This window comes from Amphiura filiformis, chromosome 7, assembly GCF_039555335.1.
Source record: "Amphiura filiformis chromosome 7, Afil_fr2py, whole genome shotgun sequence".
NCBI lineage: Eukaryota > Metazoa > Echinodermata > Ophiuroidea > Amphilepidida > Amphiuridae > Amphiura > Amphiura filiformis.
This window is the reverse complement of record NC_092634.1, coordinates 13,582,030-13,594,110: the sequence shown is the minus strand read 5'-3', so window position 1 is coordinate 13,594,110 and position 12,081 is coordinate 13,582,030. Positions and strand designations below refer to the sequence as shown.

The window sequence follows — 12,081 nt, the reverse complement described above, 5'->3', positions numbered from 1 at the left end:
GAGGTCAGTGAAATTGATACATATGTGCAAGCACAGACTATAGAACTTTCTTGTTCTGTTGTGACTGGGTTGCAGCAAGGGGTGGTTTTATTACCCAATTGGGAATCAACTTCCAGCTGCAAGTCTGATTCTACTTTTGATCTCTGTTCTGACCATGCTCACTATATAGTATACTTCCATGATTATATGTGAAAGTGAAATAGCATTTTGAATTTGTTACAGAGTATGAGTTTTTTTGTACCCATATTTGTCAAAGGTTATTCAATGAATATACAAATATATTGGGGTTCAAGAACTGTGCCCTGATAGATGAGTCTCTGTTTCCAGCGGAAGAACAATACACGACTGATTCCAATACCTAGGTGGGTGTAAACCCACCTAGGTAAATACAAAAATATATATAGGGCAAAAATCATACACCAAGATGGTTTAAAAGTACTTTGTAGGCAGAGATATTTTATAATTTGAATCCACGAGGTGATGAACATATTTATGTACTTCATAAGTTTACAAAGAAAAAAGTAGAGAGGTATCGACTATCGATGGAAATCATGATATATCGTAACTTTAACTACATGTAGTTCTCCGTTGTAAAGACGGAAAATTACAAAGCCAGTTCTAATTACTGAATGGTGGGGCTAAAATATGTGGACATTTTGTAAAAAGATACATTTAATACCCCACTTGAAAGAACGACCGCTTATTATAGCATACTATGCCTTTGGTACCTCTACATGCAACATCAACTGGTGGCATCCGATTATTCCCGGGATAATATGTCTTGATTTACTTGTGCCAGATTGTGTCGTTTTCTACAGGGATTTATTAATCATATACTGAATATTATTCAAACAATATCCCTTTCAAAGGCGCGTTTCATGTAAATGCGAAAAATGATGTAAAAGACGTTACGGTTAGCTGCAAACCTGAAGGACGAAGCCCCTATTTATAGATCTGGCTATAAATGTACGCTTTGAGAATTCTCGATGGGGAGTTTTTCGCCACGGAGTAATGTTTATGCATCTATGGCAAGGATATAGATTGTCAAACATAGTTTCAGTTTCAATTTATATTTTTTCAGTTTGTGTAAAATTGGCTGCTATGAAAATCGCTTCTCTGATAATCATGTTAAAAGTAATTCTGAAATGGCATTACAAGTTAATCAATTTGAGTCCTTAGGCTTTTGTGCAAGTATGAGCTTTTTAGGAGATATGTTGACTATCTAACATTAACAAAATATTTGCCCTGTATGGAACAGACAAACTCGGCTCCCCTGGGGTAGATAAATATGCATGTCCGACATAATAAGAGTCATAGGGCTACTTATGCCCTGACCAACAAAATGCAATTGGTTGGAAATGGGTTATCGTCGAGAATATTCTGTGCCTGGATTCTGTGCTTTAAACTTTTGAGTTATATCCTCATTGGATGTTCTGGCACATTTAGACATTTACATTGACAAGGAATTTAATATAAGAAAACTTTGAAAATGATACATTGTCAACATATATGGCTAAATTGTGATACATTCGATTGCTAAATCCGTTTTTAAAAATAATGTATTTGTTTTTATTTACGTTGGGTGATAATTTATTTGCCGTAAGACAGCTGGAAATGTTACATAATTCTTGATTTGTTGTGTTGATAAAGCCGAGAGATAAGTGTCATCTGCGAAAATTATAATTGTAAAAACTATATTTCAAATATAGGATGAAAAGTAAAGGACCTATAATTGAGCCTTGAGGAACGCCGCAAGTGTTAATGAATTAATGATGGTTTAACGTTATTAAATGAGTGCCCTATTCACACAGCGTAATGAGTTAGTTGTCGTAATTGTCAGTGACAATTTTGTTGCATGCCTCCATAATTGCCATAAAAGAAGAATGATTTAGGCGAAAACCAAATTAAGATTGATGCAAAATATTGTGCACAACTCGCTTGAAAAAGCAGGGAGGACGGATATTTGTATATAATTGCAAATTCTGTATTAGTCATTGTTCTTGAAAATAGGATTGACGTTGACCATTATTAACTGATGTGGGACAATGTCGGTGATTAATGACAAATTAATTATATGAGCAAGACGAGAAGCCATGTTTGTGCGGACGGAGAGACAATATCGGGTTGTATTTCATCATTTGAATGAACGACAGATATCTATAATTTCTTCTGGATCAGTTGGAGTAAAAAACAGAGAATTATTTGGGCCAATACTAGAACAGAAGAGTATGAAAATTAGCATCAGGAATTTGGATTTTGCAGGCTAGGTTTGGCCCAACATTAGCAAAATTGAATTAATGTTTTGATCTAGTATATTCCTCATGGTGAGCGTTATCGTCGTAGAAGAATGACGGTAGTAGAGAGCCATATCGGTCTATATGCTCTAAGATTTTCGTGCAAGATTTTTAGACAAAGGTGCCAGCCGGGTTGTAGAATTAACCATTAGAGTGTCATCTTTCTGTTTAATCCGGCTGGCGTGATCTGAGATATGCAGTTTTTGTGATTACCCCCCTTTTTACCAAATGTCAATATTAATACAACTACCCTAAAAACTCGATAGTTAGCATATGTGCTTACTATCGAGCGCTTTTGAAAACATGAAATTGTACCAAAGTCCGGCGATTTACCAACTGAGCTAATGGCGTTGAGACATACATTTGCAGGTTTACTTGTTCGTATATAACTATGTGTATCGATGATTTACACTTTTATAGATGGGGCACTTCATGTTTGCATGTTTTAAAAGCGCTCGATAGTTATTGGTATAACTTTGAAAGTAAGTATGAAGTCCATTATTTGCTGTGGAGAATACATGTCACGCGTATATTCAATATTCGTTAACAAAATTGCATCATTATCTTGATGCCATATTTTTTTGGGAAATACATTATTTTGATGATTTTGCTCAATTTTGACCAAAAAAGTTAATTTTACATAGTAAAAAATGGAATTAAATACAAAAATTAAGATATTTTAAATAAAAAGTACACCAATACATTGATAAATGTGTATACCAAAAATGTCAATCATGACAACTTCTTGAAACCAAATACCTTTTATCGTGAATAGGCTAGTGATAGAGAACCTATAAGCAAGTTATGTCAAAAATGGTTAATTTATAGCAAGTCGAGTCAGGAGAATGGTAATAATAAAGAATTTTATTGTTAAAGATGACCCAATATGCTTTACACAGTCCAGCGATATATCACGGTTGTTTGATGAGATATTGATGAGAAATACCAACATCTATCACAGCTATATCATACATGTATTTTTTAGCTATTTTTAACAAAGATTTTTGTTTATATATATCAAATTATTCATCTTCTTCTGTTTTTTTGTGGTAATTTTTTTCTAGAAATCGATGACTGTACATTTGTGTGCAAATTGAGGGCGCTATTTACATATATTTGAAATTCAAGTTAGGCAAAAAATATGAGTCATTCCTTACACTTCATGATAAAAAGTTTAAACAAATTTCCTTGCCATTTGTTAGTCTGTTTTTCTAATACCATTATACAATTGCCAATCCTTGTAAAGATGCAAACAAGATTTTAGATAAATAGTGCCATCATTATTCAACTTTTCTTTAAAATGACTCAGTTTTACATGCCGTGCAACAACCGCATGGAAAAAATGTAGGGTGTATGGGTGTGGGGTGTGTTTGTGCAATGAGCCATAAGTGGAGTGTGTTGGATGTGTGGGGTAAGGGTGTGCGGGGTAAAGGATGTCTTTCTCTTCAGCATTAACATTTTGTGGTAAGTTGGCATATAAACATGATAAAACATACTTTTCCTATGTGCATTATGCTATGTTTAAAGTATATAATTGGTTTTACATTAACTCATAAACCTTACATGATCTCTTTGGCAATACATATAACGTCATTTTAACCATGTCAAGCTTCATATAAGAAAAATAGTTCGTGTTGTAAATTTGTGATAACTCATGAAGTGGATAGATGCCTCAGGATGGTAAGCTATCTGGTGACTACCACAAGTAAAACGGGAAAATCATGCTTTATTATTTCCATAAAGAATAATCATAGGACGCTTTCAATTCATTACGTGTTTATATCCGTACACATTATTGGCAAGAAAATACTTATTTTACGTGGAATTTTGTGCAGACGAACACAGAGGTTCAAGTGGATATGCGTAAGAGATATCCTATCAATGCAGACAGGTTCTAACAAAACATATCGACAAATCTGAATTTGAGAAAGGATACACATTTACCCTGGATAGAGCGACGAAAAAACTTGTTCTATGGGGACCGGCCCGTATTTTACGTTTTGGGGACTTGTTTTATCTGTATGAAATTAAAAACAGCCTTTTTGTAGCCAAGGTGGGTTGACTGTGACAGACATATTTAGCAAAATGTTCAGAAAATTAAAAAAATATATACTTGCAAAATATATTGAGCCATTCCATGTCAACTCCTGGGATGTGCACCGCAGCACCTCTTTAATTTTTTTCTTTTTCTGTGTGGTGGTAGATATTGGCAAAGTTGGTCCTGGATGGACAAAGTTGCATTTTGAGGGCCCTATATCTTTTAAAGTAAAGGAGTTACAAGTTTTTTGATGCCATACTTTTTAAAGTTGTAGGGGGTTCCCTTTATACATTTATGGACCTCCAAACATCGTCTTTCGCGTTGCGACACATTTTTTACGCTGATCCCCCTAAATTTCAAATTGATGCCACGGGAAAACGAAATAGCGTATGAAGCTCAAATTTTCAGAATTTTACATTCTCATCAATATCTACCACCACACAGAAAAGGAGAAAAATTGAAGAGGTGCTGCGGTGCACATCCCAGGAGTTGACATGGAATGACTCTATTTAGATTTTTTTCCAGATTTTGGGTAAGGTAATACATGTACTATTTAGCCTCTTCTGTAAAAAATAACCATTACAAAAATTCCAAGCGACTGACCCTACTGGCAAGTCCGTCTACCCGTAGAACAGGGATTTTTACATCATCTAATGGTCACATTTCTGAAAATGAGATCTTGTTTAAATAATGTTGGATGTGGCACACAAAATAATAGTAAATTAACAATTCCCCACTGAGTTCAACCCATGGAGTTCTGTGTAAATTATTTGATCAATTCATTGTTCTATAACTGTCAAACACTAACACCTGCTTTTAAGAACACTTGTGTTTAAAATAAAACCAAGTTGTCAGAAAAATTATTGTGAACACACGTCCCAAAAGGTGTTACACTAGAAATTTGATAACTTTGTGAAGAAAGATATATCACCAGCGCTTGGTGTTCTGGCATAAATACTGCCGGTATACCAAGCATAGCACTAGCCCCGTTCATGAACCGCATCGAGTTGGAAAATCTTTAAATCATCATACAGGTATCAGAGTACAGATCAGAAGCCAGTGCTAACCAAGCACAGATCCTGGAACCAAGTAAGAAATGTATGATCCATTCAGTGAAATTAAATATTACACACCATATTCTTTCTCAAATGAAGCCAGGAGTACTGCTTCGAAATCCACGGAAGAAGAAAAATATGGACAATTTCATTATGACATGTTTTGTTTCGATTAAAATAAGTAACAGATGTGTCATAAAATGATTTTCAATCCGTCAATAAGTAGTTCAATTCCTATTATGAACGTGGTCCCTAACCCTAGTACCACGAGGGGGTGTTAACTCCCACAAGGTGTTTCATCTGGCACCCAAATGGCTTAATCGTAGATCCATCATTTGCGCTCATACAAATGTGTACCACTACCATCGTATCCGGGGTATGGCCAACCATAAAAATTCCCATGTGAGGGGGTGAATCCCACCACAGGTTTCTGCTGTAGAACGCATGGTTTTTGTTTTAGTCTTGTGAAATTATCATACTAAGGACTATACTTAAAACTTGGTAGTTAGGTTAATTTTCCTTTCATACAGCAGTAAATCCGGTGAAATCGCGTGTTCGCGAGATTTCTCGCCAAAAATCAATGTTGCCTATATTTATACAGGTATTATGAAAGATGTTCGGCTCCAAGTCAATATGGCTATCAAACCCGACTCAGACACAAAAGTGGTTTTATAACACACTGGATAGCGTTTTCTTAGAAGAAGCCTCTGGAATTACATGCAATGTTTAAGGGCTGGGGTATGAGCGACCTTGAAGTTCCGGTATCTGGAGAGGGGAAGCAATGAGTTACCTCAAATCACAGCGGCAGGTAGTGACTGGGCCGCCGAGTGCTAATATATATTTATTTTGGAAGGTTCGTGTTTGTTTTAAATTTTGGGGCGTTTTTCCAAAATTTGATATTTTTGGTCATATTTCAAAAAAGCGACATGCCAAAGACAACTCTTTGGGCACATAGTTTGTTATTGTTATTGCAGTTCTTTTCCACATACCTACGTTAACATTCGATTGGGTGATTTACTAATATTATATATTTTATGACTGCAATTTGGCGTTTTCAATGCGTTTTACACGTATCATGAAATTAACGCAAATATCTAGTCACGCTGCTTTTAGAATTTTTACCTGATCGTCGGCTTTTGCAGGCAACAGAATGCAGATTGGCTCACGATAGATGTCGTATTCCTCTATGTGGTTCACTCATTGATAAAATGAGTTTGCATTCCTTGTAACAACACACACATTGCCGTCTGGAAACCGGGTCTGGTACTGATTTTGGGACAGCCAATAGACTTCAGCGCCGTATCAAATCTCATAAAAACCACACGACTGACGACTATGTGTTTATGTTTCCCGCACGAAAGCTTGTGTCTACATCTATTACTATACTTCTTTGGAAACGTTGACCTTTGACCATTCTTTTGTATAACGCCCTGATATGACCTTGATATGTTCGCTTGATTGGGTACGTTGTAGCATCCATTTCATTGAGGTGTTAGGACTTGGTCAGTATAATACTTGCAGGGATACAATAGTTTAACATGGTGTGTGAGCATGGTGAAAGACTCATTATTGATTAGGCGCGGACATATTAAAGGCACAGGTCCTTTGCGTGTATAGCAGAAAATTATAATAGAATGTGTGAATAGAATGTTTGGAATTTTGCAACTAAAATACTAACTGCATTCTGCATTATGTATTTATTTATTTATTTAGGCCTATGCTTATTTATTTATTTACTGACTTATTTAGTTATTTTATTTATTTGGTATATTAGTTAGTAGGCCTAGTTAGTAATATTCCATGATAGGCCTACGTCGGTTTATTATTGATTGTTGATAACTTGACAACTTGATTGATTGATCGATTGATAGTCATTTCACATTATATTCCTAGTTTAACATCGTACATTAGATAAATAGACCTATCAGTATTGATTTATTCTATTCAGCAATATCAAGGATTACTATCAAACTTCTCATAGCTGATTGTCAGTTGGCTCAGTGGTAACGCAGTAGGTTTTACAACACCGAGGTCCCGGGTTCGATTCCCACCTCTGCCTATTTTTTGCAAGGCTGAGAAAAATGAAATTTCTGGACTGCAAACTTATTTGGCGCGCGATCTGAGCTGGTCCTTTTCTGGTGGCTGTGTCTGTTACAGGCACACTCCCTCTGCATCCAAACCAGGTTCACGCTCATTAGACCTCCCTTAATAAACACATCAAAAGAAATAAGTCCCCCTCTGAAAATTTCGTCATAACATCGTAAAGTAAAACTTTGTACCAATAAAACTTACTTAGAATCGATACACATTACAGTAAATGTTCACTTGGTGAGGATTTTAAACCGCACTCAAACACATGGGTTTTCCATTAGTAACAAGCCATGAATCAACTTTTGTAACAAGCATAGGCCTACTTTGTGACTTTTGAAAAAGGCAGTTTTTGCCTTCAATTTAGGCTCATTCAGCCCTGAAGTCATGGAAATCTCTCATTTTCACACAGCACTTAGTAAACAATCATATAATTATTTCAAAGTTAGTTTTATTGGTACAAAACGAAACCTTACAATGTTATGACGACATGTTCAGAGGGGGACTTATTTCTTTTGATGTGTTTATTATAGCCATAGAGCAGCATATTGGCTATTATGTGCATCCTTGCATGTATATAGACACGCCTTCATAAAGAATGCCTTTTTGGTTATAATTATTTACCACTAATTCATCAGGTAACAAGAACTGTCAGGTCATCAGGTAACAAGAACAAGGCAACGCCACGGATGAAGATCATGTTTCATAATTTTGCATTGATAATACTGGTAATGCATTGAAAATACTGGAATTGATGCCGGTAAGGACATACTGGGAAATGCCGTGAAATATTCATTATTTTAACAATAGAGGTTATCCACTTCACTCATGTGTGACTTCTAACAAAAGGCACTGGTTCCCGTAGTATTCCTCATTCAAACTAATTCAATGCACGACCTCGGAGTTACCTGCATGACTTTGGCGGGCTATTTTAAAATGTCATGGTTGCACATGCAGGTACTTCTTTAGAATGTCCTAAACAAGGTATAGCAGTCGTTGATAGGATATGCAGCTTATAGAACATGGATAACCTCTATACACTAAATCAAAAATCTAAATTCAATTGACCTCAGCTGACCTTGAAATGACAATGAAAGTTTCGCTGCTCAAGGGTGATCACATTCAGCAAGTTTAATAACAAAATCTATACTTAGTCAATCTCAGGTGACCTTGATATAACCTTGAACAGTTTGAGCGCTCAGATATGCTTACATCCACCAAGTTTGGCAACAATCTAAGAATATATACTTAGTTGACCTCATATTTGATTCAAACAGCCTAAGATCTTGCGTTTTACCATGTAGACTAAAATTGCTTAAACATACACGTAATACATTTTTAATGTTAACATTGGTTGCTCAAAGTTTAAGGGTTGTTGATTATTGATCCAACGTTTGGTTTTAGTTTGTATATTTATTTGTTTAAATGGTCGCTTCGTGCAGAGACATGCTTGGGTGCTAATAGGACCAGGCTACAACAAAATGCTTAAGCCAGACTAAAAAGCCTGTAATTATAAGCATTCTGGCGCTGCCTATATGGGAAAAAGAGAGAAACGAAATTGAAGATAAAGATCAAGGAAGTAAAACACTTTCATTGAAATAAAGCAGTACACCAAATTACGGATTTCCTTATTGACTCCTATTAAAAAACCCAATAGCAGTAATAGTAATGTTCTTAAAGGAGGACTACTTGTTAAACATAATGTGTATAAATGCAATATTGCAGTATCCCATAAACACAAAATATATTTTAAAACGTTTTAAAAATATTTTTCAAAAATTCAACAAACAGTTTAACAAGTTTAATCGAAACGGAGAAATAACTTTGCATCGGTTATTAAAGATTAGGAAAACTTTTTAAAACATTCTCCATCAAATGAAATATTTGTCAAAATGTTATTGTAAATTAAATGTATTTGAAAGTATTTTAGTAAACGTTTAACAAATCTTTTCTCAACACTTTCAACATTATAGTGTATTTCTTGGGCCGCCGTTTTGAAAATGTTATTACAACGCTATATATATCCTTTATATATAAAACTAAATACAGTAAGCAAAAGAATTAAAGTAGCAGCTGTGTTCATCCCTGTATATCCTAAATAAAGACAAATGTGTCCAAATTAAAACAAGCAGCCGATGCCTGTACTCTTTAGCTCTGATTTAAGACCTTATTTGTTGAAATTGGTTGAGAATTAAAGAAACGGTGATCAAAAACCTAATGAAGATATGAAATAAAAAGTTGCACTTCTGTGTTCTAATCAATGAAAGCACGACGCTAGTTTTTCGTGCTAATCAAATGAAAGCGCGGCGACAGTTGTTCTCTTGTTCGCGAACTCTTTGTGTACAAATCAATAGGGCATGCAATGTGGCAAACTGCAACTTTTAAATTTGAATCTTCCTTGGGTTTTTTGATCGTCGTGTCTTTATTGCTTGAACAATTTCAACGAATGAGGTCTTAAATTCGAGCTAAAAGGTGCAGCTATTGGCCGTTGGTTCCAATTATAACATATCTGCCTTTGTTTAGGATATATGCCTACAGGGGTTGAACGTAACTGGTACCTTAATTATTTGGCTTACTGTACATGCAAAATACAAATTTCTGTTTACAAAACTATAAAACATTACGATAAAACTTGTTTAAAAGCTGGCTGCAACTTTCAATGAAAGCAGTCTCAATCTACTTATGAGAAGCGTTTCTGAATATATATACATGTGAAAGGTTTTAATGGCTTGTTAAGCAATATAATGTTAGTTTTAAGCTAGCAGAGCTAATTCGATATTTCCATGTGCCGTTTATGTCGTTGCTTCAAATGTTCAATGTCGCGTGATAATACCTTTGGGGAAATCCCCTTATCATCCAATATTTGAAGCTTGCATCTTCGCTTTTGAGGTCAGATGCTTTAGGAATCTGAATAGTTGACGTAATTGCTTTAGGCTTGTTGGAATTTGCTTTACTTTACTTCAATCGCTTCGTTTTTATCATTCAAGCCAGTTCCGACATTTCTTTTAAAGCAGAGGGATCTTAATCCTTCTTTGTATTGCTTAAATCGCAACGCATACACAACTGGATTCACTGCTGAGTTGAAGGTAGCTAATATCAAAGCTATCGTGTGCCACGCTCCACCGAATTCAAGTTTCCCGCCAAGATTAAATTGCAGAAATGTTATCTGTTCTGGTGTCCAGCAGACGACGAATAACACAAATACAGTCAACAGAGTTTTCGTCACATTTTTACGCAACATTTTCCTTTGCAACTCTGCATCGTTGTTGGATTTAGCAGTATTTTGTGTCTTTTTCATCTCATGAAGTCTAACTATGATTCGAATGAACAAAAACGTCATGATACATAAAGGTATGAAGAAATTCCATAGAAAAATGAGAACCCCGTGAATTGCCCTTTGCTCGGGTTTGCATACATAAATACATCGACCTCGTCCAACCACATGCTTTCGGGCTCCAATGATAGTTTGCATAATAGGGGCGATCAACCAAGATGTGGTAGCCAAAATCCAGGCGTGTTTTCTTGAAAAGTTTTGGCGATACCAAATAGGATGTATTATTGCCAAGTAACGCTCTATTGCAATGGCGGTAAGGTTGAAAGTTGATATCACCCAACACGAAAATAAAATCGACCGGCTATGCCAGAAAATACAGTAAAGAATCGCTAATGTGACGTTTTCTGGAGGCCGTGCATCAACCGACAGAGAAATGATATTTGCAATCAAGAGTATTGAAGTCAAGAAATCTATGGCAGATTGACTGACAATCAATGAATTGGTGAAGTTTTGTTCTCTGCGTACTTTCCATATTACCACACATACGAGACCATTTCCAACAGCTCCTGTGAGTCCTATAATACACTGCAGAGCATTTAAAGCATATTCCAGGGGATTACTTGGTATTGGTGTATAGAGGCCATCTGAACCAGAATTAATATTAATATTAATTAATATTAATACAGTGTATTTATATAATAGAGATGTTCAATTGTTTGGGTTTTTTTTTTTTTTTTGGTCAAATAATTGTTCCTCTAGTTGGTGCTATATTATTTTGTCATGCTGGTTTGATTTGATATGTGTTAATAATTTTTGTTGTATTATATGTAATTTTAAATTTCTGTTGTGCGATTGTTATATGATGCAGGGCCCCGTGTAAGAAAAGCATTTTTGCTAATCGGGTTACCCTGGGTAAATATGATGTAATAAATAAAATAAATAAATAAAAATATTGCACGAGTAGCTTTCGTTGATGAGAGAAGTAGAATCAACATAAGACGACATCTTTACAAACTAACCTTGCGCCTTGCACTGCCAGAAATGAAACTATTCCGCGACCCATAAGCTGGTGTTTATGAACATCCGTGTATGGCGTAAGCTACCTTGAGCCTTGCACAGCTTGAAATGAAACTATTCCACGACTCATAAGCTGGTGTTTTTGAACATCCGTGTATGGCGTAAGCTACAAAGAAGTTGATATATTAGTATTGAAAGCAATATCCGGAAGTAATACTTTCCGTCCCTATCAATCTGCTGGCTTTCATGCATAGGGTTGGTATATCGCCCTACTTCGTTTACCTTAGTAGACATACTGCTTTTGTTTTTGCATCA

General features: G+C 35.6%; 1 protein-coding gene across 1 annotated transcript; it reads right to left on the bottom strand.

Annotated features, from left to right (window-relative positions):
- Window positions 1-8,818: 8,818 nt before the first annotated feature.
- On the bottom strand, window positions 8,819-11,409 carry LOC140157657 (QRFP-like peptide receptor; the record flags this gene model as incomplete). The annotated part of the gene is made up of 1 exon (XM_072180898.1): window positions 8,819-11,409. A coding segment is annotated over one exon (984 nt), but the record flags the coding sequence as incomplete, so codon positions are not given.
- Window positions 11,410-12,081: the final 672 nt, after the last annotated feature.